The 25,817-nt window shown below is 40.7% G+C and overlaps 1 protein-coding gene across 5 annotated transcripts in view; it reads right to left on the bottom strand.

Annotated features, from left to right (window-relative positions):
• Window positions 1-25,817, bottom strand: part of MYO5A (myosin VA) — a 218,803-nt gene that overhangs the window by 38,649 nt on the left and 154,337 nt on the right. For all 5 annotated transcript variants that reach the window (XM_073303845.1, XM_073303846.1, XM_073303848.1 and 2 more), the window contains 12 exons: window positions 24,915-24,998; window positions 19,700-19,861; window positions 17,455-17,552; window positions 16,991-17,077; window positions 16,785-16,893; window positions 11,898-12,109; window positions 10,791-10,947; window positions 7,855-8,094; window positions 7,008-7,256; window positions 5,887-5,980; window positions 4,199-4,347; window positions 3,151-3,264 (listed from right to left, as the gene is read on the bottom strand). In XM_073303845.1, the coding sequence (XP_073159946.1) occupies window positions 3,151-3,264; window positions 4,199-4,347; window positions 5,887-5,980; window positions 7,008-7,256; window positions 7,855-8,094; window positions 10,791-10,947; window positions 11,898-12,109; window positions 16,785-16,893; window positions 16,991-17,077; window positions 17,455-17,552; window positions 19,700-19,861; window positions 24,915-24,998 (1,755 nt within the window). The remainder of the gene's footprint in view (window positions 1-3,150; window positions 3,265-4,198; window positions 4,348-5,886; window positions 5,981-7,007; window positions 7,257-7,854; window positions 8,095-10,790; window positions 10,948-11,897; window positions 12,110-16,784; window positions 16,894-16,990; window positions 17,078-17,454; window positions 17,553-19,699; window positions 19,862-24,914; window positions 24,999-25,817) is intronic.

Below are 25,817 nucleotides of genomic sequence, written 5' to 3'. Positions count from 1 at the left end.
GGATGTGGATAAATTGGAGAGAGTCCAGCGAAGGGCAACAAAAATGATTAGGGGACTGGAACACATGAGTTATGAGGAGAGGCTGAGGGAGCTGGGATTGTTTAGCCTGCAGAAGAGAAGAATGAGGGGGGATTTGATAGCTGCTTTCAACTACCTGAAAGGGGGTTCCAAAGAGGATGGCTCTAGACTGTTCTCAATGGTAGCAGATGACAGAACGAGGAGTAATGGTCTCAAGTTGCAGTGGGGGAGGTTTAGATTGGATATTAGGAAAAACTTTTTCACTAAGAGGGTGGTGAAACACTGGAATGCGTTACCTAGGGAGGTGGTAGAATCTCCTTCCTTAGAGGTTTTTAAGGTCAGGCTTGACGAAGCCCTGGCTGGGATGATTTAACTGGGAATTGGTCCTGCTTTGAGCAGGGGGTTGGACTAGATGACCTTCTGGGGTCCCTTCCAACCCTGATATTCTATGATTCTATGTGTAATTCAAAGCTGTAATGGAACTTGTTGGAGGCAAATATTTTATAGCTTATCATGTTTCAATGAAGACTAAGCAATTACTGTGTAGTGCACCCTAATCCTTTAAAGCCTAGAAAGGATATTAGAAAAGATTCAACTATGCACTTATAAAGCAAACAAAGCATTTATAACATATTAGTATATAATGGTCACAAACTACAAAAACCTTTCGATACAAATTCCATAGAAAATGAGGGTGTTTAAAAGTGGGGTTCTGGCTTGAAATTATCTCTACTTTCTTGGATACTGTTTACTATTGTTAGCCTTCATTTTTAATAGGTTAAATTAATGAAGATTTAATCTCTCTATCTGCACACAGTCCTGTGTGGATTACTTTATTCATTAATATTCAAAAGAACAAAATTGCTGTGAAGCATGATTTTGGAAAAAAATAAAAAAGCAGTTAAATAAGGCTGCAGCCAATGTGAGAAAAAACATTTGGATCTCATGAGAAATGCTATTACATGACACTACACATGACAGTTTCCATCTATCCATAAAGATGAGGTATCACTAGGCCAGTGTCCTGCTCAGTAAATTACCCCATGAAATGATGGGGTGTAAATTAGCTGTTATCACTCAAGAAAGAGATCCTGGAGTCATTGTGGATAGTTCTCTGAAAACATCCACTCAATGTGCAGCAACAGTCAAAAAAGCGAACAAAAACGTTAGGAACCTTTAGGAAAGGAATAGATAGCAAAACAGAAAATATCATGCCACTATATAAATCCATGGTATGCCCACAGCTTGAATACTGTGTGCAGTTCTGGGCACCCATATCCATATCTCCAAAAAGATATATTAAAATTGGAAAAGGTGCAGAAATGGGCAACAAATGATTACGGGTCTGGAGCAGCTTCCATATGAGGAGAGATTTAAAAGATTGGGGTTCTTCAGCTTAAAAAAAGAGATGACTAAGGGGGGTATATAAGAGAGGTCTATAAAATCATGAATGGTGTGGAGAAAGTGAATAAGGAAGTATTATTTACCCCTTCACAGAACACAAGAACCAGGGGTCACCCAATGAAATAAATAGGTAGCAGGTTGAAAATGAACAAAAGGAAGTACTTCTTCACACAAGGCACAGTTAACCTGTGGAACTCATTACCAGAGGATGTTGTGAAGGCAAAAAGTATAACTGGGTTCAAAAAAAGAATTAGATAAGTTCACGGAGGATAGGTCCATCAATGGCTATTAGCTAATATGGTCCGGGACGCAACTCCATTCTCTGGGTGGCCCTAAACCTCCAACTGCCAGAAGCTAGGACTGGATGACAGGGGATGGATCACTCAATAACTGCCCTGTTCTGTTCACTCGTTTTGAAGCCTCTACATTGGCCACTGTCAGAAGACTAGATGGACCACGAGTCTAACCCAGTATGGCCATTCTTATGAAAAATGGAAGTAGAAATACATGACATCTAGAGGATCTGCACAAGCTATAACTTGATTTCAACAGTCTGTCTAAGGAGGAATTGCAGGAACAATAATGGCAGTTATTAAAACCCAACTATGGATACACCAGACAGAGCCGAACTCTGTCCCTCTAAATCACCATTATTCAGTAGGTGAGGAAGGAGTGACATGCTGTATGACCACCCACAGTCAAGAGTGAAATCAGAAGTCTAAAAGAAAAGAAAGTGTCCCCAGCTTGAGTAGAAAATGCTGTCCATTTCTTGACTGGCATAGCACATGCCAGCTCAGGAATCTGATGGCTCTTTGGCATGTTTGTAGTCATATCAAAAGAAGTTTCTGTGTATGGGCTTTTTTCCGAATCCTGAGATATGTTAAGAAAGAGTTGCAGATACACGTGAATTTACACCATAATTAGTACTAACTGCTTGTGGCAGTAGAAGAGCTGACTAATAATTCTGGAAAAATTCCAAATAATCCAGGATTCAAATGAATGCATACTTGAGGTTACAGTAATGAGGCACCTTTCAAGTTTTCTTCTTCTGTATCGCATAGAAAAAAAAATCCAGTATGATGTTCTCCTCACTGAGTGAAATTCACCCCAGTGAAAAAGGCCCATATATACAGCCTTTTAATGTGGGCATTAAGTGATGCATAGAACTTTGAGTGGCCAGTCTCCATTGAAGTGAACTTCACTGATAAAGTGCACGAGAATTGCACGGCATTTTGTGACACTGGTGCAACAGTTCTGTAAGTCTGAGTAGTAATCAGCTATGAAATTTGTAGCTACCTTCCTCTTTCGGCACAGTTATTGAGAGAATAATTAGCTACTTGTGCCTCCCTGAACTTTTAAATATATAGAATAGAAGTTGCTTTTCAGTCACCCGCAAGCTGTTTTTGAGCGCCCACTTTTGAGCATGCAACTGATTGTGCCCTCAAAAGTTGCAGGGCGACTATGTCACGTGTAAATCAGGCAGCTGTGTGACCAACTACCCTATATTCCTTTATTGTAATTTAAAGAAAATTAAAAATATATTTTTACTGAAATCTTTTCTGTAGGATTACGGAGATACAACTCTATACTGAGCCATTCATAAAGAAAATGGGATATGGTGGACTAAAGCACTAGATTCTTGATACTAAGATTTGCCAGTCACAAAGAAAAGATGGGCATAGATTTGCTGGTGATTAATGAAAAGTACTGGAGTTTCTCTAACATTACCTCCATTCTCAGTGGTAAGTCTTCTGTCTCTGTAATCTCAGAGCTAAATGTATATTCAGATTCATTGCTACTATGTGTGGAATCCGTTCTTTTGTGCCCAGGCTTGGGGATGCTCTGAAGTGCAAATAAAATAAGTCAGTACCAGCATTATAGTCACCTGCCCATAACCCAGTGGCTTAGCTTCTAGTGCTCTGAGTTACTGCACAGCAACCATAACTTTGGGGAAAGATTTGAGATTCTGGTTCCTCTATGCCACCTGGGCCCCGAAAAGAAGTTTAAAAATGGGTTAGCAGGGGATTTCCACCTTTTTCTTTCTGAGCTTCCCGCCCACTCCCCAATATACTATAAAAACTCCAGGGCCCAGTGGCGGGGGGGGGGCGCCCTCAGGGCTCCTAGATTCAGCCACTGGGTGTGTGTGGGGGGGCCTCAGGGCTTCAGCTGCAAGGGGGGGGGCTTGGGGCTGAGGACTTCAGCCACTGGGCAGGTGTGGGGGTGCGTGCTGGTCTCCAGGTGGGAGTGCTCCGGGCTTTTGCCCCGCGGGGCACCAGGGCTCTGGGCGGGGGAGGGAGGGAGCTGAGGGCTTCAGCCTTGTGCGAGAGAACTGCAGCTCAGGGCTTTTGATCCAGGGGGAGCGCCAGGGCTTGGGGCTCCCCACAGCTCCACTCCCAGCTTCAGCCCACGGGGGTCACCGAGGCTCTAGCTCTCGGGGAAGCACTGGGGCTCAGGGCTTCCTGTGGCTTAGTTCCCGGTTCCAGCCCCATGCTTCAGCCTCGGGGCCCTGAAGCCCCTTGAAACCAAGTCACAGCCTCTCAGGGGCCATGGATCCTACTTCAGAACTGCTGGGTTAGACAACATGAAGTGTTTTGGTGGAGCAAAAGCCATCAGATTAGAGCTAATGTTTAAGGGGCAAATTCTGCTCTGGTACACAGGCAAACAATTCCCATGCACAGATCTGTGAACAAAATCTGACCCTACATTATTTCACCAAGTTTTGCTAAAATACTGTCCGCAAACAGGACACAGTTTTACTATATTTGAAATCACTTACCACCATCAGATTCACCTCATCCCTGAGATCGTCATAGCGCTCCTCTAAGCGGCTGAACTCATTCAGAAGATTCTGATATCTTAACCTTTCATCATTCAGATCTAGCTCCAGCTGTTTCGTTTCCTCAACAAGCTTCTTCTCCATGGTCTCTGTCACCAAACAGATGATACCAAGGTGTGAACAAGATGGATCTTGGGAACCTATTTAATCTGTGATGTCCATATTCCACAGGTACGGAATAAAGCAAGACACTATGCACAAGTATAGAGCAAGACGCTATGCACAAGTATGCAAAGAACACAGATACTGTACAAACTGTGCTGTTAAAAACAAAACAAGCCTCAAAACAAACAAGGGATTTGATAGCTGCTTTCAACTACCTGAGAGGTGGTTCCAGAGAGGATGGTTCTAGACTATTCTCAGTGGTAGAAGTGGACAGGACAAGGAGTAATGGTCTCAAGTTGCAGTGGGGGAGGTTTAGGTTGGATATTAGGAAAAACTTTTTCACTAGGAGGGTGGTGAAACACTGGAATGCGTTGCCTAGGGAGGTGGTGGAATCTCCTTCCTTAGAAGTTTTTAAGGTCAGGCTTGACAAAGCCCTGGCTGGGATGATTTAATTGGGGATTGGTCCTGCTTTTGAGCAGGGGGTTGGACTAGATGACCTCCTGAGGTCCCTTCCAACCCTGATATTCTATGATTCTATGATTCTATTTATGCCATTGCAGGAAAGTGCTGCATCAAAGACAAAAAGGACTAGGGTTCACTTCCGTAAAGTCTTCTCCATTGTCTGTCACCTAATAATTTGGGGTGGTACAGTAAAACTGTTTATCCTAGTCTGCTTTTGTACTGTATTAGTCTAGTATCTGAAGATGGCATCTCCATTTGTATATATCTTCAATGTAAAACAAGGATAGTCTTGGCTCTTCCGCATCTTTCTCCAGTTACGATTAGGTGCTCACCACAAAGTCACTTACTAAGATGCAACAATACATCTGTTATTTGTTTGAGCGCTATTAGAAAAATAGGCGTTGGTCTGTGTGTGGTTTTCTCCGATGCTCTGGATAATGCAGGGACCAAAGTGAACTGTGCAATCTGGTGCTGGACAAGAGTTTAGAAAGCAACAGACAACCCAACAAAGATGATGATGTGTGTGTGTCTTTGTGTGATTGCAATAAAGGGGATTAGTTTTCTCCAAATAGAAATTATTTTTTTTCAGAGACGAGGTTCAGAAGCTATCATCAAAAATCATAAGCCCTGTGCCAGCTCTGTACAGACACAGTTTACAGAGCCCAGCTGCCTCAACTTGAGTGTGCAAATACCACATTTGTGCATTTAAAAAGAATTTAAGTGTGTAATTACTCACTTTGTACGTCAAATATCAAGCTGCACATCCAAGTATGGAATTTGCATTCACAATTTAGTAGACCACTTTTGATCATTTGACCCCAATGGGTTAATTATATTTAACAACAGTCAGAACTAGTTTACTTTTTTTAAAAAATATATCTTTGGGGATTCTTAACACTCAAACTATCAACAGTTGTATAGCACATGTGGTCCTATATTACAGTTGTAAATTACATTCTAAAGGGAAACATAGTTAATAAACCACAGCAGATTAACCAGCTCTGAGTCGCTTTACAAAGGAAGAAACAAAGAAAAAAGAAAGTGAAGTGAACAGAACTGACCGGTCATCTCCTTGGCCTGATCCTGGATGCGACGATTCAGCTCCTCCTTTTCCTTTTTCAGTAATGTGTTTTGTTCTTTTAGTTCTGATAACAACTGTAAAAACAACATAATGTTTGGCTCAGGATAAGGACTGCAGTCACAGGAATGTGTTTAATCTGTGCACCTAAAGCTCTGAAGGATCTGACTCCACTGCATCCTTGTAGTAAGAGATCAAAAATTCGATGTTTTTAACTGTCCTTCAGAAAATAAGATCAGTGAGCTAAAGTGCCACCTTCACTTCTTAATTCACATCCCAATTGCACCCTCTCCTGCATGCATCACACACTGAATTTCTGATCAGATGAGGCCAATGAACACAAGAGCCTGGAGTGTTTAACCCAGGGATGCCATTTAAATTGTATTGCATCGAAAGACACATGGATTAGAAACAAATTCAATGATTCTGCCCTATGCCTCTTAAGATTTGATGGCGGTGTGATCCAAGAGCTTGTCTACAAACAAAAGTTGTACTGCTTTAACCATACTGGTATAGCCAAAGTGGTACATACCCTTTACCAGCATAAGGCACCTTTATACCAGCATACCTGTAGTCACATTAGGAGCTGTGTTAGTAATTGTACTGCTAGTAAATGCTTCCCCTAACATGCATATTAATACCAGTACAAAAACTGTGTTTGCAGACCAGACCTACAGACAGTTACAAGACTGCTCTATGGAAACTCTTTCTTTAGCAAAGGACCCAAAAATTTGAACAAATTTAAATGGAAAATTGTTTGTTTTATTTTATTGTTTTGAAGTAACATGTTTTCAGTTTGACAGAGGCTGAGTGCCACACAGATTTCCAAAAACGTGTGGGTGGGGAAGTAACAGAATCATTGTTCTTGGGGGACACATTCAGCTTGAGGTCAGATCAATTCACTATGTTTCTCGCTTTGAAAAATGCTCCAATCAGCAAGCTTTCTGTACTACTCCATATGCTGTACTCAACCCAAGAACAACAGAAGGAAAAGGATAATTTTAGTAACTGTGAATTTCTAAGGTCTCAGGAACAGCAAACCAATGGGCTTTTAGAGACAGGCTGTTTCTAAAACTTTGGTATTTTGGGGTAGGGAGTTCCCACCTGCTCTGTTTCCTGTTTGTATTTGTCTGCCCATTCCTCAATTGTCTTCTTTTCAGATTGTGTTTGGTGCAGCTCCTTTCGAAGCTTGGTGATCTCCTCTTGGAGCACATGCACACGATTGGTGGCATTCTTAGCCTCCTCCTCACTCATACGAAACCTTTCCACGTCACTCCGCAGCTTCTCAGTCTCTGTGTTGTAAGTGGTTTCCAGACTAGTTAGTTTCTCCAGCAGGGATTTGTAGTCTTTATGCTTTACAAAACACAATGAAGACATATGTGCATTTAGAATAGCTTTGTTTTAATGAGAATGTTAGTGCTGGTGAAAGGTGCTATATTGACAGACTGAATCACTCTATTTATTCACAGAACACTTGATGCTTGGCCAGGAAGATAGCAGCATCCAAACCTTCATGTCCCAGGTTAAAATCAGACAAAGCCCATGCATGCCCAGCAACTTGTTTTCCATTCAACACCCTGAAAAAAGTGTATCGTGACAGGGGATGGATCACCAGATAAATTACCTGTTATGTTCATTCCCTCTGGGGCACCTGGCATTGGCCACTGTCAGCTACTGGGCAAGATGGATCTTTGGTCTGACCCAGTATGGCCGTTCTTACGTATGGAAATGGTATGGAATGGTACATTATCTACTGATTCACATCTAAACTGATCCACTCTCCCCTCTATGGAAAGGGATATTTCTCCTGACTAAAGAAGAAAACTAAATTTTCCTTTTAAAGAAAAATTCTGCTCCCAATAATTACTGTATTTTTCCAACAATTGCCCATACTTCAAATATTGAGGCAGATGATGAGAGACTCCTGACCATTCACTCTTGGGGCATTTACCTGCTCATCAACTTTACGCTGCAGCTGCATGATCTTGTTCTCCATCCCAATATTGAGCTTCTTGTACCGTTCCACAGAGCGTGCCTCTATCTTCAGCTTCTTCAGCTCCCTCTTGGCCATCATACGCCTGTAGCAGCATTGCAGGTAGACAATTGCCTTCAAGCTCCTACGGTAGTGCACGCGAGCCAGCCAGCCCCGCATGTGTTTCTGAATAATAATGGCCTTGTGCTCTCGAAGCATCTGCGTTTAAAAACAAAACCATTAGATGAAAAAGCCACACACTGTATTTATACAAAATTAACAACATTCTGCAAGGAGACATATATAGGTAACAACTAGAGACACATCCATTTGAAAAGAGAAACTGCAGGTGAAAGGCAGCAGGAGAGGACCAGGGAATCAGTATAAATAAATAAAATAAATTAACCTAAGAAGCAAGAGAAGAAGATGGGGAAAGAAATGAGAGAAAGCTAAAATGAAGGGAAAGAGATGGAAGGAAGGAACTGGGGACATTTGTATTGATGTGAGATCCCTGTTAATTACAAGAATATAGAACACCTATAGACAAAACAACAAATCCATCCCTAGACTTCTAGGGATGACTAGATCTTGCTCTTACTATACCCTTTTATTATGAGGCCACTTGAAGTCATTGGTACATGGACAGATAGGTAAATTCAGCAACTTATTGTTTAGTCTCACTACATATCTTCCAAATATATACACATATACATGAACCTCCTCTGCATTTCAATAGTTGGTAGTAGCTTATGAAGTTGAATTCCAATTTCCATTCTTTCCCCCCTGCCTTTTTTTTTCTTTAGTTATTCCTAACTTGTAAAAACTTTTTTTTAATGCTTTCTCATGCTTACTGTTTGGCTAAAGATCAAACAAAATTGATGCAGCTTTTTTGAAGTTCTGCAAACATTAAAGGAATGCTTTCCTCCCCATTTATTCCAATCAGAAATTTTGCACCCTCCTAATTCCAGAACAGCTGACAGTAGAAATTTCAAAACATGGCTTGACATTCTTTATTAAAATATAAAAACAATTCAGGTTTGATGAAAAAATGGGTTAGAATTGAAGTTATCAGTGTTTTAGCTACCAATCTTTCATATTCAAACAAATTTTCTATTTACTTTTTGGACAGCTGAATTAAGGATGCTTTAGTGATTTCCAAGGTCTGGAGGTCCTAAATTCCATAGGATGAGAGAGTTTTGCTCTAAAGAGTTAGAACTAAAGGGTTTAGCTTCTAAAGGGTAATGTGTGCATCATATATTATGAACCAAAGTCATCTGTAGGGAGAGCTTGTCAATTAGTCACAGGAAGACAACTACACAATCTAGAATCCCAGGACTGCAAACAAAGCCTCTGTTTCTTCCTGCAGTCATCCCAGGATCATAGGCCTTAATAAAATTTCTCCTTCACATCAATGCATCTGTCTTACATTTATCATTTGTTCCATCTGTGATGGGAGGATTTTATAATAGGTAATTTCTAATTGCGATTACTAAGGAGAATAATTAACTATAATTGCAGAACCATCGTTAGATAGGTAAGTTTGACTGGCCCTTATGTTGACTTCAGAAGTAATTTGCCATATCTACTACAAGGGAATGTGACAGGTTTATAAAATGTTGTTGTACAATAGAAAAGGAAGTGTGTATAAGAGTCACTCAGCCAATTTCAGGAATCTAGAATGGTTGACTCATCTGTTCTGCATGTCCTGGGGATGGCTTTTAGCCTATATGTTGATGCGATGTACCTGTCAGTTTTATGAGGAAGCTCATTACTTTCTGAAGTTAATGTATATTTGAAAACATCTGTCAGGCTATTAAGAGACTCAATGTTTTAATATTGTTATGTGCATTGGTAATATAAAACCTGGATTACAGTGCTCAGAATGCTAGCAGAAATAAAACAAATAATAATAATGTACACCATAAAACACATAGGATGTGTAACATGGCTGAGTTCAGGGGGAGAAATCTTACTTTTCTGGCATTTCTGGCTGTTGATCGTTCGTTGGCACAACCTTCACGTCAATGTTATGTTAGATTGATATACTGTATATGCATGGGTGTATGTATGTGTGCACCTAAACACAAGCATGTATGCATACTTGTACATTTTTTCTTTAGTACAAATCTAAAAATGTCCAGAAATTCATACAGTCCAATTTTTTTGATCAACAGAAGACAACATTTCAAGCACAAGCATTGGCAGGCTTTTCTGTTTACATCTACTAACTTGAGAAGAAGTACAACTATGTAGGACAATTTCTCAGTGAATGATGAGTTGACCTTTGAAAAACTCAATGCAAAACAATCTTTACAGGTAGAATTGCTGTGCAAAATGTTGTCTAACTCACAAAATCCCAATGTATCAGTAATTCTGCTTCTAGCCCTATAACATTTCAAAGCAAAGCCTAATTTCTAAAATGAGGGCAGTTAATTTTTCTTTAAACATAGTCACTTAATGTCATATCATCATAATTAGGACAGAACTCTATCAACCTCCCCCAAACTGAGATCAGCACAGGTAAATGAAAAAAGTGAAAAACAAAAAGAGAGCCAAGGCTTTAATCTTTTATTCTATCAGACAACAGCTCACTAATATCAAAATTAGCATCCTCAATCATCTTTTAGAGTTTGTCAGAATCACAGAAATTAGGGGTTAAGAAGAGCTACTAAATCATCTGGTCCATGTGTGCATGCAATATTAATTTGGACTCATAATGAGTAGATGTCTGATTATTGTATCGTATTATTCATATTTTCAAGTACTTTATTTCAGGCCGTGCAGTGGCACTGAGTGTGTGCATTAAGGTCTGACAATTTGTACACAAACATTTTAGAGTGCCATGGAAACACTACAGTCTTGGCTAACCCGGAGGTGCTTGGAAACAGCAATAATGAAACACTGGGTCTTCTTACCCTCTGGTATTTGTTCCTGGCTATGTAACTTCGTAAAAGTGACTGAAGAACAATAGTGGTAGCTCGCATGAGACGGTATCTTTTGCGAACCACATACATGCGCTGGAACTTCTGAAGTATGATGGCAGCCCTGGTTCTTCGCAAGAACTTGGCATAGCTGGCAAAGAAAAATGGTGGAAATGGAATTTACATCTATTATTTATAAGCCCTGAATAACATTTTCCCAGTCCTATAACTTTACCCTCTTTCTTAAGAGCTACGTTTTCTACATATTCTACTCTAGATTATTTGCAGTACTGTCAGTGGTACAATGTTTGCTTACTACTATACTGCAGCAGCATGGGAAAATTAAAAAATTAACCCTTAAAAGCCCCAGATAGAGTTTACTCATCCTCAGAAAATTGCACTGGGGAACTGACACACTCTTCTCAGTTTCTCATCACCTTCCCTCATTCTTTAAAGCAGCTTCCATTAATCAACTTTCCCTAACTCATTCCCCAACAGAAACAGGTCCACCCTTAATTCCTATTCCTCCAGCAAGACCACTGAAAAGCATCCCGACTCAATTCCTTTCCTTTTCCCTCCCACCTCACCTCTGTATCTGCCTGCTTCCCTGCTCCAGCTAGTTCCCTCATCACCCATATCAGCCATCTACTCCTAGCTGGCCTGTCTCCCCTTTGTTGCATCCTGGCCTGAGGGATAGGTTCTCCACCACTGGAAAGAGAGGCCACCACATTAGAAGGGCAGTGGAAAGTTAACAAGGTTTTGTGGCAAGAAAAGGGCAGGGCAGGATTCAGTCTAAGCAAGAGTCCTGCCTCACGCCACCTGCAGACTGATTTCCTCACTCTATTTTTCCTCTACTTTAACAAATAGAGAACATGGACTGCTCTTAGGTGTTATCCAGCTGGGAAATAGCTACTTCTTTCTGAAGGTCAAAAAAAGCAGGTACTGCTCTTAGAGGAATGCATAGTGTAGTCTATTTCCTTCATTACACTAAAAAATTAATTCCTAGTGATCAGCACAAGGAGACAGGTCTCACAGTTAAATGACCTAGTTAGAGGAATGTGAACTGATGTAAGAGCAAGTGTCCCCAAGTGTGCTACTTACCATCGTGCTTGGTACCCTCTAACATATCTCTGAATGGTGATGGCTGCTTTCTTCATGCGCAGGTACTTCTTTCGCATCAGCCATCCTCGGATTGTCTTCTGGATGCGGATGCAGGCAACTCTCAGCTTATCTGCTCTTATTTTTTCCAGATAGGCTACTTGACCAGCCCGAAAAAATATTTTTGTCTTACCAAACTGGTACTTATCCTTGTCCTATTTTCAGATGAAATATATGATCAGCAACAGAATTAAACAATAGTGGATAAAAAAGGAGACTCAAAGGCTGAATTGAAAGCAGAGTCAGTAAAGAGGTAAAACTACCCATTTAGTATTTCAGTGAAATCTGTACTTACAATAGGTAAGGAAGCAGGATTTTTTTTTACCCTATTATGTTCTGTGCATAAATTTTTAGAATTAGCAGGGTTAGGGAATTGGAAACTTAAGGAATAATATATATGTGAGGATTGGTTACAACTTTATTCTAACAGGAAATATTTTCTGAATCAGAAAAAGAGTTTTCATTTTTTTAAAAAATGTGTCTAAAAACTGAAGACTGATATTTCCTCTGCCAAATACGGCTTATATTTAAGGTACTTTGTTGTCAGTTTTTACTGAAAAATCCCTGGGTTTAACAAAAGCTATTCTTTTTTTTTTAAACTGATTTTTACCCAAACTTTGGACCACTCAGGCACATGAAAATACCGATTGTTAAGAAAATCAATACATTACATTAGTGAGATGTGTATGTTAGTAATAAATTTGTCTAAGTGTAAATGTAAGACTGTCTGTTAAATAAGATAATATAGAAGAAGAAACACACTCACATGTATGCATGTGCATACATGTAAGTACAGCTAATATACAGTTCATGAAATAAACCATAGCTTTAAAAAAAACACTGCTTTTAATTTTTAATACTCTTACTTTTTTCTGTCCTCCCATCCCCCAATATTAAACCCAATATTTACCCAAAAAACTGGAAAGTGAAGTTTTGCAACAATTTTCACCCACTTTGTAATAAACACCAGTACACATCTAGGAAATTTTAAACAAAATATAAACCAAACATGAAGGACATTGTTAATATTCAGGCTACAAGGATCAGGACGGTTGGTATTTCTCATGAAACTGAGGAGAAACACTAGTGAAACTGATGAGACAAGGAAAAAAATCAGTAATTGAAAGGAAAATTAAAGTAACTATTTTTAAATTGATATCTGACCTTCCTCAACAGTCAGTCTTAAGCTATATTACAGAGTACAAATGTTTTAGAAAGGATTTGAAAAAATGACTTGATATCTATTAGCCTGAGAACCAACCCTACTAGCCCAGGGGAAATATCTGTGCCCCCACACTCATGTACAATTGTATGGAATAAAACCAATGAGGCATAATGGACAGAGCAAGTCGAGATGATTGCAGCACACTTGGGGGGCGAGGAAGCAAGGTTCGGGAGGGGCTATGGGTAGTGGTGGAAAAACAGGATGAAATCATTTGTGTGTACTTTGACTTGAAATTTACACACAAACACACAGGTAAAGCAATAACCTCCACTATTTAATAGGTACTATTGATTACTATTTGATGTCAGTATGCAAGCACTGGCAGTCAAGCTGAAAGCTCCAGCTGCTCCTATTGCTTTGAATGCTTTTAGTAACACACGAGAAAAGGAATCCACTCACATGACAGGGAGAGCATATGCACACAAGTGCATTTAAATGGAATCTTGAAAAAATAAACTGCATTCTATGCTTGTTTGTATAATACAATTGACTGATACTTACGCTGCCCCTCAGCAAACTAGGTGGCTTTCTGATTTTAATTTCCATGGCAAGTCATCTGTGTACTTTTACTTTTCCTCACCTATACCTTGCATTGAGTCATGATTAATCACCTTCTGGTTGAGAAATACATGGGAACCTGTTTTGGAGCCTATCTGTGCTGTGCATTAACCCTTTGTATACTGGCTAATCCCCAGGAACCCCAGTAATTTCTTGTGTAACTCTAATGATTTTGTTTTATACCCAGATGATTTAAGTAATAGATAATTCTTAAATGTTAAGGGGAGCCAGCAGCTGGTGCTGTACTGGAAGATGGGGAGCTGTTCACTCTTGGAAGCAAGGCTGGGTCAATACTCTTAGTCCTGCGCCTTTCCTGTGCTGGAAAGTCTCCTTCTCCTGCTGTTTATTTTCACCATTACTCCCCTAGGCTGGAAATTGGCTACATGCATGAAAGCTGTTAGGGAGCTTGCACAGAACATCTCTGTGTAGGAGGGCAAGGGCAGGGAGACAGCTAAGAGGTGGTAGGGCAGTGGCAGGATCTCACTATGCTAAGTGGAATTAAGGAATCACAGAATCATAGGAGTGGAAGGGAATTTGAGAGGTCACCTAGTCCAGCCCCATGCCCTCAGGGCAGGACTAAGTATTATCTAGACCACCCTGACAGGTGTCTGTCTAACCTTCTCTTAAAAATCTCCAATTATGGAGATTCCCTAGAAATTTATTCCAGTGCTTAACTAACCTGGCAGTCAGGCAGTTTTTCCTAATGTCCAACCTAAATCGCCCTTGCTGCAATTTAAGCCCATTGCTTCTTGTCCTATCCTCAGAGGTTAACAAGAACAATTTTTCTCCCTCCTCCTTGTACAACCTTTTATGTACTTGAAAACTGTTAAGGAAGTGGAAGGGTTTTTGTTTGGACCAGGAAAGAGAGACTCCTGCATATTTGAATCCTCAGGATGATTATACCCTCAAGATTAATACAACTTGCTGTTAAATTAAGTGAGGCAGTCCCTCCATCCACCAGGGCTTAAAATTGTCCTCTTCCCAGCCTCTGCTAGACCAGAGAACCAAATCCCCACCACACACACAGTAACACTGGAGTGACTTACACTCACTGAAGCAACATCCCATTTTTGACAATAAAAAGAATGGTTGATCCTTAATAGCAGCCAAGGCCTGATGCTTCCAAAGCTTCAAAAAGAAAAGTGAGTGTCACCCAATCCAGCAAACAATATAACACTCAGAGAGACTATGATTTTCCTAAACTAGTGTTGGCTGCTGTTTGAAATCCCTATCAACTAATAATAACTTATGACTAATTTCAAATTTGTAGAGGGGGAGCAACACATTTTCAAAAACTATCTGTATAATTCAGGATTCTGAGCAATATTTATAGTAGGGCTTTCAAACGATTAAAAAAATTAATCACGACTAATCACACTGTTAAACAATAATAGAATACCATTTATTTAAATATTTTTGGATGTTTTCTACATTTTCAAAAATACTGATTTCAAGTATAACACAGAATACAAAGTGTACAATGCTCACTTTATATTTATTTTTGATTACAAGTATTGACACTGTAAAAAAATAGAAGAAATAGTATTTTTCAATTCACCTAATACAAGTACTATAGTGCAATCTCTTTATCATGAAAGTTGAATTTTCAAATGTAGAATTCTGTAAAAAAAACTGCATTCAAAAATAAAACAATGTAAAATTTTAGAGACTGCAAGTCCACTCAGTCCTACTTCTTGTTCAGCCAATCACTCAGACAAACAAGTTTGTTTACATTTGCAGGACATAATGCTGCCCGCTTCTTGTTTACAAGGTCACCTGAAAGTGAGAACAGGCATTCTCATGGCACTGTTGTAGCTGGCGTTGCAAGATATTTATGTGCCAGATGCGCTAAAGATTCATATGTCCCTTCATGCTTCAACCACCATTCCAGGGGACATGCGTCCATGCTGACGATGGGTTCTGCTCGATAATAGTCCAAAGCAGTGTGTACTGACGCATGTTCATTTTCATTATCTGAGTCAGATGCCACCAGCAGAAGGCTGATTTTCTTTTTTGGTGGTTCGGGTTCTGTAGTTTCCGCATCAGAGTATTGCTCTTTTAAGAATTCTGAACTCATGCTCCACACCTTGTCCCTCTCAGATTTTGGAAGGCACTTCAGATTCTTAAACCTTGGGACAAGTTCTGTAGCTATCTTTAGAAATCTCACATTGGTACCTTCTTTGCGTTTTGTGAAATCTGCAGTGAAAATGTTCTTAAAATGAACAAAGTGTGCTGGCTCATCCGAGACTGCTGTAACATGAAATATATGGCAGAATACAGGTAAAACAGAGCAGGGGACATACACTTATCCCCCAAGGAGTTCGGTCACAATTTAATTAACAAATTTTTTTTTTAAATGAGCATCATCAGCATGTCCTCTGGAATGGTGGCCGAAGCATGAAGGGGTGTATAATGTTTACCATATCTGGCATGCAAACACCTTGCAATGCCAGATACAAAAGTGCCATGCAAATGCCTGTTCTCACTTTCCAGTGACATTGCAAATAAGAAGAGGGCAGCATTATCTCCTGTAAATGTAAACAAACTTGTTTGTCTTAGCAATTGGCTGAACAAGAAGTAGCACTGAGTGGACTTGTACGCTCTGAAGTTTTACATTGTTTTGTTTTTGAATGCAGTTATGTAACTCCCTCCAAAAAATCTACATTTGTATTGTTTTGTTTATGAGTGCAGTTATATAACAAACAAACAGAATCTACATTTGTAAGTTGCACTTTCACAGTAAAGAGATTGCACTGCAGTACTTGTATGAGGTGAATTGAAAAATACTATTTCTTTTGTTTATCATTTTTACAGTGCAAATATTTGTAATCAAAATAATATACACGTTGATTTCAATTACAACACAGAATACAATATATATGAAAATGTAGAAAAACATCCAAAATATATAATAAATTTCAACTGGTATTCTATTGTTTAACAGTGCAATTAAAATCATGATTAATTTTTTTGAGTTAATCGCGTGCGTTAACTGTGATTAATTGATAGCCCTAATTTATAGGTTTTAAAAGCTACAATTCTACTACCAGAATCAGCTTCTCCAACAAATTTTTGCATGTCTGTTTTCTGTCACTAAGGACATCTTTTTGCTTCATCAGGACACGGTAGCGGCTGAAGAACTCTTGATACGTCCACCTGTACCAAGAAACAGAAAGGGTGTTAGCCATACAACGGAAACCTCTCACAGTGAAAATGCCTCTTCTGAAAACAATCTGAGAAACGGCAAACCTACCTTGAGGGGAAGCCAGCTGCACTGATCCGGATAGTTTCCAGAACACCACAAGCTCTGAGCTGCTGAACTGCCCGCTTTTCATCAAACCTATATAAAAAAACAAAACATCTGTCAAATGGCAGACTTTCTAAGTGAAGCTCTAGCCAAGTTTTGTACGAGAACCCAAGTTCAGAAATGGTGACAACATTAGAAATGCAAACTAGCAGATTTCAGTCAAAGAAGTTGTCATGAGTACAGATTCTTCAGCAGCGCAAGCTTTGAATCAAATTCTAAATGGAAAATCATGAAATTGTGGGTATCCTTCTCAGACAGCATAAAGGAGAACTACAAAGCTGTCAGCTAATAATTTTCTCTCCATTCAGCCCCAAACATCTGCTATTATTATGTGTGTCCCAATGCTTTCAGGATACACTATTCTGCTGCTGTATACTGTGTTTTCAGAGACCATTTATGAACCAACGTACGTGAATGGAAACTTGAAGTCATTGGGCTTAATGCAACGCACATAGTGTGGAGTTGTAGCATTAAGGGTTTCCATCAGCAGATGAAGAGAGTTCCGAAACTGTAAAAAAGAAAAAGAAAAAAAAACAACAAAAAGGAAATCAGAATACGATGAAATTCAGTCTTGTTTGAAATGATCTCGAAGGGGAACTTTTTTTATTAGATAAAAGAGGTTGTCTTGAAAAATCCAGCATAAAGACAAATTGCAATAAAGCAGTTTGGTTATGTGCTGCCCCAGTGTATGCATCCATACTACAAATTCTGGTGGTTCTTCGAAGCAATTCATATACACTGCAACACTCTTGTTGAATCAACGGCAATCATACTGCCATACGATACACAAATGCTTGAGTTGAAGTGTAACCACACAAGCTGCAGGAGCTGGAAGACTGAGCTATTTTGAATTTCTAACTACATTCTATTTTGTGGGCAACAACATATCCAAATGTGAGGTTAAATACTAACAACGGAATACATTCTGTATTGAACCTTTACATAGGCAGCATAAATTCTAGCACCCAAATCTGCATGTTGTGTCTGAAATCAGCAACAATCTGAACAGGCATGTTAAAATATCACAATAGACACTTTTTCCCAGCTGGTTTAAAATCAATCCAGATGAAAGAGATGCAAAACAGATTTCTACCAGAGGAAAGATCTGTAGAAACTGATAGGTGGTTGGTGACTGTTCACTTTTTTGGAGGTAAGCCAGCCTGTTGTTTCAACTTTTTCAGTCTTAGGGTCTTATTGGATCCATCACTAGTCCTGGATTCCCAAGAAACACAGTGGCTTTGAATACTTTGGATCATCTCTGGCTGGCTCAGGGGCTGCAGCTCTGCCTTTCTAATAAGGACCTTGTCACAGTTCCCCATGCTTATATAGGCACCATACACCAGTATCTAGATTATCACTTGGTGTGGTACACCTGAAAAGCCGGACCTACAGGAATGGGCTTTACCTGGAACTATCCCTGAAAGCCATTCAGATGTTTCAGCCAATGCAGAATGTGGCTCTTCACTAATAAAGTGGTGGAGGCTGACAAGCATATAAACCTGGACTCCAAACGATGAACTGGGCTTCTGTTTGTTCCTGTGCGCAATTCGAGGTGCTGTCAATCATCTATAAAACACTAACTGAGGACTGACAGTGCCAACAAACCACTTTTTGTCCTGTGCTCTGCTTCTGGCAGTTATTAGATCCCCAGTAGGTGAGTGGCCGGACTTTCTCAGGGCAGGGTCCCACTCTGAAACAGAGTTTGCCAAAGCCTAAATTTGGCAAGTTTTAAGTCATAGTGCAAGACATCTGTTTAATCCGGCTTTGTAACTGTTGATAAGTGGAAAGTGATGGGGCAGGAGATTTGCTTTATGGTCATGCTGATTGGCATATTTATTTTTTAATTTTGATATATACATCTAGATATTTTAGGGTAAGGACTTTATACTTTCGGGGCAGATTTTCAGAGGTGCTGAACACCCACTGTCTTCAAGTGAAGTTGGTGGGAGCTCAGAACCCTTGGAAAATCAGGGTAACCAGGGATCAGATTTTCACAGGAGCTGAGCATCCAACATGCTAAGCTCTTTTGAAAACATGGTCACTTAGTTTGGGCGTTGAGTTCTTTTGAAAATCTCGCCCTAACTGTGTGTTTTATCTGGCCCTAACACTGTATACAGTCCAAATTGTAAGCTATAAGCAATCCTAATGGTTACTGTCAGAGTTAGATGAGCAAGTCCTCTTTAAGAGCAGCCATCCTATACTGCTGTGTACAGTAAACTGTTGCTTTCTTACGTGGCCATGCAAGGCTGGGAGAGCAGGTCTTCATGAAAGTATCATACATGAACGTGAGGTACTCCACCCACAAAAAAACTGAAGCAGTATAAATGCTCAAACATAGCCTACTTCTCTTACACGGATTGCATAGTTTTTGCTGAAGATTTCTATCAATATTCTAGCAATCCTGGTGTCCGATCCTTAATCAATGTCTTACTGCCCATTTGTTGGTGATGCCTGATGGAAGCTAAAGATTCCACAACACTTAAAAAGAAAAAGGTAGTGGGATGAGCCGAACCTATTGCTGAGAGCCATGATGGTGGCCTTTCTGTCTGAACCAACACTCCTGAGCAGTGATCACAAGAAACCGCTGCACAGTATGACACTATAAGGGGAGGGGAAAAGATTATTCTAATGAAATTAGTCACTGGTTCAACTCACCTGATGTCCCACAGTTTTCTTATGTTCCTTGCTTGCTTGGCCTGGTCTGGCCTTGGCGGGTTTTACAGCAGTGCGAGACAGCAGCGTGCGGCCTGAAGGGGTTGCTGAGGTGGGACTAAGGGCCTTCTCTTCATCCTGAAACAACTCTGACAGCATCTTAAACTGGTGGAGAAGTAGGAAAAACAAGTTACCTCTCAGGATCAGGGGGTGAGTATTCTAGAAGGGAAGAAGTGCTGTCTAAGGGTCATGCAGGGGGTCTGAGAATGAGGATGCCAGGTTCTTTTTCCTAACTCTGAGTGTCTGTGTGACCGTGACACAGAGAACAAACCATTTAATCTAGAAATCGGTATAATTGTACTAGTCTGCCTCAGACAGGTTTTAGACTTAATTGATTATTTATAGTGCTGCTTAAGATCCTCCGATGGAAATAGCAGAGTACTGATGCTGAAGTACAAAGAATGAATGGTATTATCTTCTATAAGTATCTAAGATGGTTAGAATCCTAGCTCATTTTCTGTAAGCAGTTTTCTTTTCTTTTGGTGGGGGGAGATGGGTCAGAGTAAGCAAGAGCACACACATGCATGAACAACATGGTGTGTCCAAGCCTGTGCTGATTTAATGATAAAATTGTTTGTATTTGTGGATGTCTTGGCATCAAATTCTGGCTTGACTTGAGTCTTGTGCATAGAGCCAGCAATAGTTTCACAGCTCAGCCAGTCTGTGACACTGTCACAGGTTACCAGTCCCTTTAAGGGTATTTGGGCTCTGGCACATTAGCCATCCCACCCCCCTTGCTTCCCCCAGCTGGTCCTGATTAGCTGGGTGATTTCACTGAAAGGGCTGAGAACTCAGTTTGAGTGTGAAACCCCAGACAGTGGGTAGGGTTCCATGGAAGGCTCTGAGTGATGGCCTGCAGGAGACTGAGGGGACTCCAGGGAAGGAGCCTGGAAGTCAGGGCTCCATCCCAGAGACAGAGACTGAGACTGAAAAGTAACCCAGAAGGGACTGGGGAATGAGCCCGGGACAGACTGAAGAGGAGCCCAAGTGGGGAGAAAGTACTTTTTGTTTGAACTTGTTACCTTGAAGGGGGATTGGACTCAGAGTAACCCAGATGAAAGTGCTGAACCATGGGAATCTCAGGGACAGACAAAACCTGGGTGAGGGGAAACTGAGGCAGGCAGCACCAGCAGTGCCACACTTGCCCAGCAGGCCTGCCCTGTGACACACTGCTACAGATGCTTTCTCAGTGTAGAACTGCTGCTGTATAGGACAGCTTGGATGCTAAAAGAGAACATCAGGAAAGCCTCCTCTGACATTCCAGTAGTGTTTCAGGCTCCTCTCTAGCTGAGCAAGGAGACTGAATGGCCCAAAAGGCTCCACAGAGAACTCCGGTCTAGCAGCTTTCAAATACACCCATCAGCTAGAAAGAGGATGGATTTATCCGGCTGAAGATCCACTCTATCTGGCAATCATAAAGAATGGTGAAAGAACCTGCACAGTCTTTCCAAGCAACCTCTGGGACCCAGCTCTGGTCCCCTTCCCTCCCTCACAGCAACTGTAAATGACAATGATCACAAAATGTAACTCTGCTATAATAGCAACCTGAAACAATAGTAACTATACAGGTAACTACAGATAATGCTTCCAGGTAGATAACGTGTAGCACCTCAGAAACATTGCCAGAATAAGGAAACCTGAGCCCTTTTACCTATAAATGAATAATCTTTAAACTAGCATGTGTTCTCTTATTCCCAAGAAATAGGAACGTTACATTTTCAGTAACATAAAGCAATTAGCTAAGTATGGCTCACAAGGAACGATCACTAGTTGCCTTATCAAATTTGATGAGTGTGCACCATGATCAATGAAACAGTCCGTGCAACTGTACCAGAGTGAACTGTACCAGAGTGATGCAGTCTGCTAGCTCAACATTCATGCCATTTCTATAGCATCATGTGTTTTAAAAAGGATGCAGCTGCCCAGGGCGATATAAAGTTACAATATGGGGGCCAGAAGAAATCTGAAATTCTTGAACTAATAGAAAAAGATTAATATCAACGACCTAGATATCTAAAAGACATATCCAAGCCATTTCATACAAACTGTGTGGGTCTATATCAGTTAAGTAAGGAAGCCAATTGTGATTTGAATCTTAATAAGCTTCATCCAGATGAGTCTGCTACTGGCATTAACACAAAAGAGTGTGTCCTTCCTTGGCTCTGCATTGCTGATGGGCCAGCGTTTCTAAGGAATCAAATCAAATATTGAGGCTCACTATCCCCCTCAGGTGAAGGTCTGAGTGTAAAAATGTTCAACTGAATTTAAAAGTCACCATTTTCTAAGGCATCATCTGCTATCATGTGTGGAAACGGGGGCAATACATGGCAATTCTTTACCATTGGAACTGAAGGCTCAAACTAAAGATTGTACATATGAATAGGGCACTACTGAGGGAGTCTTCATTGTTTTTTCCTGGCTCAGCACCTCTCTCGGTTTCACAGGGCACTGGCAGTGCTCAAAGAGATAAATAAAAAACATGGCTCAAAGGGCAGACAATCATGTGGTAGGAAACAAGCAAGCATTTTTCATTTCCACATGAATTTTACAGTTGATCTCACAGACATGCTGCTAACACATGCCAGCAGCAAGCATGAAAACTGAGAACTCTCATATATTACATGCACTGGAATAAAACATGCTCGAATAAGTGCCATGGACTAATTTCTAGAGCAGGCTAACATTTCAAGTTGTGCATTACATAGCCCTTCTAGGGAAGCATGCGTGCCGTGCACTTTGAATAGACCAAACTTTCTCCACATCATCATAAATCTCTAGAAGCTGTAATGATGCAGAGGTAAGCAATTATTAGAATGATAAGTGATGCACTAGATTTTAGGTTTACCTTCTGTTGAATATGTATGGCGAACCCAGAAAACAACAGCAACAACAACAAAAGTAGATTAAAATCAGGAATTAAACCAGAAAATCAAAAGCTACTGTGAAGAGTTATTAATAATTAAGGCTGCGTGAAAAATTTCCAAAGAAACATTTTTCCACTGGAGAATGGGGTTTCCACCAAAATCTAAAGTTTCTGCAGGAAAAAATTGATTTTGGTGGAATTTCCATTGGGAAAATCAAAACATTTCATTTCAGGTGGGACTGGATCAAGCTGACATTAATCTCTGCATCTGCCTGAGCTGGCACCATACTTTATGAGAGTTATAGGTCCAGATCCCTCATGCCCCCATTCTTCTCTGTGGACCATGCTCCCCAGCCAGACTAGATCCCCATGATGCCTGACAGTCTCTTCCTGTGGCTGATGCACTGTGGCTGGGCAGCAGTGCCAAGAGGGGAGAATAGGGGCATGACAGATCCACAACCACAATTCCCAGGAGGCACCACAGCAGCTCACATGACCAGAGGTTAACATTGACCTGAAATGAAACATTGCTGAACAGAAAATGTTTGTAACTTCTCATTCCATAAAAAGTTTAGATATTTGAACTTGGTATGCCAATTCAGGATGTAAACAAATGACACAATATAGGAATTTCCCATGGGATGCCTATCAGCTGCATTAATGATTGTATGGGTACTATTTCAACCTGTCTGGAGCTCTACAGCTAGCAAATTCCCAATAGCTGCCATCAGGAAGTACATTTTGTACTTGCATTTTCATTTCAGAAGAGAAATAGCTAGCATTCCTACCATTAAGAGAAAGTAGCTCTTCTCCAACAGTGAGCATGTCACACATTATACCTTGGTGTAATATTTTAAATTTTTTAAATGGGATAGTCCCATGGAGTTTAAAAATAAAAAACACCGTCAAGGATCAGCCAGTGTAGATTTTCCTGCTTTACTGGGTTCTCATTTTGATTTGGCTTTAGGAAGAGGTACATAGGGGCAACCTGGCTTTCTTGTATACACCTCTACCCCGATATAATGCGGTCCGATATAACGCGAATCCGGATATAACGCGGTAAAGCAGCGCTCGGGGGGGGGGGGGGGGGGGGCTGTGCGCTCCGGTGGATCGGCGCATCAGCGTGTCTGGCTCCCACATGCTGCTCTGAGCGGCGTGTTAAGGGTGCCAGGCCGGGGCCGAGAGGTTGGATAATGGGGCCACGGGGGGAAGGGGAATGGGGTCGATTCAGACGTGCAGGGGCAGCGTGGTGGGGCTCGGCCAGGCTGCGGTGTCCCGGCGGGCAGCTCATGGCTGGAAGTTCATGCCCCAGCCCGGGTGCCTGCTGCCAGAGGGGGCAGGTCTGTGCTCCGGCCCTGGCTCCGTGCCTCCCGTGCCCCGGCCAGGGGGTGCTGCGTGCTCTGCCAAGCTGGGCACTTTTGCCGCTACCGCCGCTTCACTCAGCTCCTGCCTCCCTCCCATGCCCCAGCCAGGGGGTGCTGCGCACTCCGCCGGGCTGGGCAGTTTTGCTGCCACCGCCACTTTGCTCGGCTCCTGCCTCCCTCCTGCGCCCCCACCTGAGACCCTCTACCCCTACTAACAAAAATGATTTAGTTCGCAAGTGTACAAACATTTTTATCCTAAAGGAATAAAAATATCTTTCCTAGTAAAATTTTCAAAACACATTATGTCTTTGTAAACTCTAATCCCTCTACCCCAATATAATGTGGTTTTACCTATATTGCGGTAAGATTTTTTGGCTCCCGAGGACCGCGTTATACCGGGGTAGAGGTGTAGTTGTTTACGTTTAATTGGTCTGGACACACAAGAAAATTCTGTTTTCACAAAACATTTAAAAATCAAAGGTGTGCAGTTTACAAGGGAACAATCAAGCCTATTCTGATCCATCAGGATCCCTTGATATCTTCCAAAAAGCCCGAGCAAATTTACAGTGAAAATTTATTGAAAATTCATGTAAGGCTAAAAGTAAAAAAATATTCCAAGCAGCAAAGCAGCAAACATACCAAGCCAATTTCTAATTTGTGGTTTTCAAAACAAATTTTCCAATCTGATTCCATTAAAATCTATGGTTAAATACAGACAGCCTTCAATGGGAGTGAGATCATGTCCCATAGCTTTCTAAATACGTACAAACAACTAAATAAATAGAAACTATACCCAAGTGGAGAGGGCCATTTAGACTCGGGGGCATGGGGGGGAGAACAACTTTCATTTTTAACGCTTATATAAAAAAAGCTGACCCTTAACTTGATATCCCATGTCAGGGGAAAAAAAAAATCAATCCTCAACACTAACCTTACTTGATTTTAGGACCTTGATTTGTTCTTCATAAACTGTGTCTTTGTTCTTTTCCAAAAAACCTTCACATTGATATTCCACCTAAAAATACAAAAATGTGATTTTTTTCTACAAAAACTCATTAGGAGTTCATTTTTGCAGGATTCACCAGCTGTAACCTGTGAAATTAAAAAGTTTACTATTAATGTTGTTTAAAATATCAGTCACTGAATACATGCTTGCATGACAAACACTGCTTGTAAGAAAGGTTACTTTCTAATAAAAAATGGAACTTTAAACCATAACATATGCATAACTGCTGCAATTGTATTAAACAAGACAAAGTGCACATGTACAGAGATGCCTTTGCTGAGACAGTGTGATTGAGCGGTTATACAGGCTAAAAGCCAGAATCTGGGCTGAGCCACTTCACCCCCTTGTGCTTGAGTTAACATAGCTGTAAAATTAGATAAAAGCCAGACCTCGCTGAGAAACAGATAACCCATCTCATGAGATAGGTAAAACTGGTCACACTGCTACAGTCAGCTGCACAAAGATCTTCATCTGCATTCAAATAGGCAGCTGTCTTCAAAAGTAATTGAAGGTATGTATTCAAAAGATGACAGACTCTATAAATGATAATGATACCCACTTCTTAATTCATTCTTCTATCGCAGGAAGATTGACTCTCTTGGACTCAAAAAAAGGCCACAGGCCTCAAACTAAAACTGAACAGAGATGACTTACCTGACTTAAGAATGGGGGAAAAGAAAACCAATTGCCCCAAATCCACAGAATAGGTATTTTAAAAATACAGAGATAGTAAGAGATATTTATTTATGTGCCTCTCTCAAACTAACCCCAGGAAAACAGGGGTTGCATCAGCAGCAGTCTAAATGTTCACTGAAAAAGAATGACCTC

Source organism: Lepidochelys kempii, chromosome 10 (assembly GCF_965140265.1).
Source record: "Lepidochelys kempii isolate rLepKem1 chromosome 10, rLepKem1.hap2, whole genome shotgun sequence".
Lineage (NCBI taxonomy): Eukaryota > Metazoa > Chordata > Testudines > Cheloniidae > Lepidochelys > Lepidochelys kempii.
This window is presented reverse-complemented; position numbering and strand designations above follow the sequence as displayed.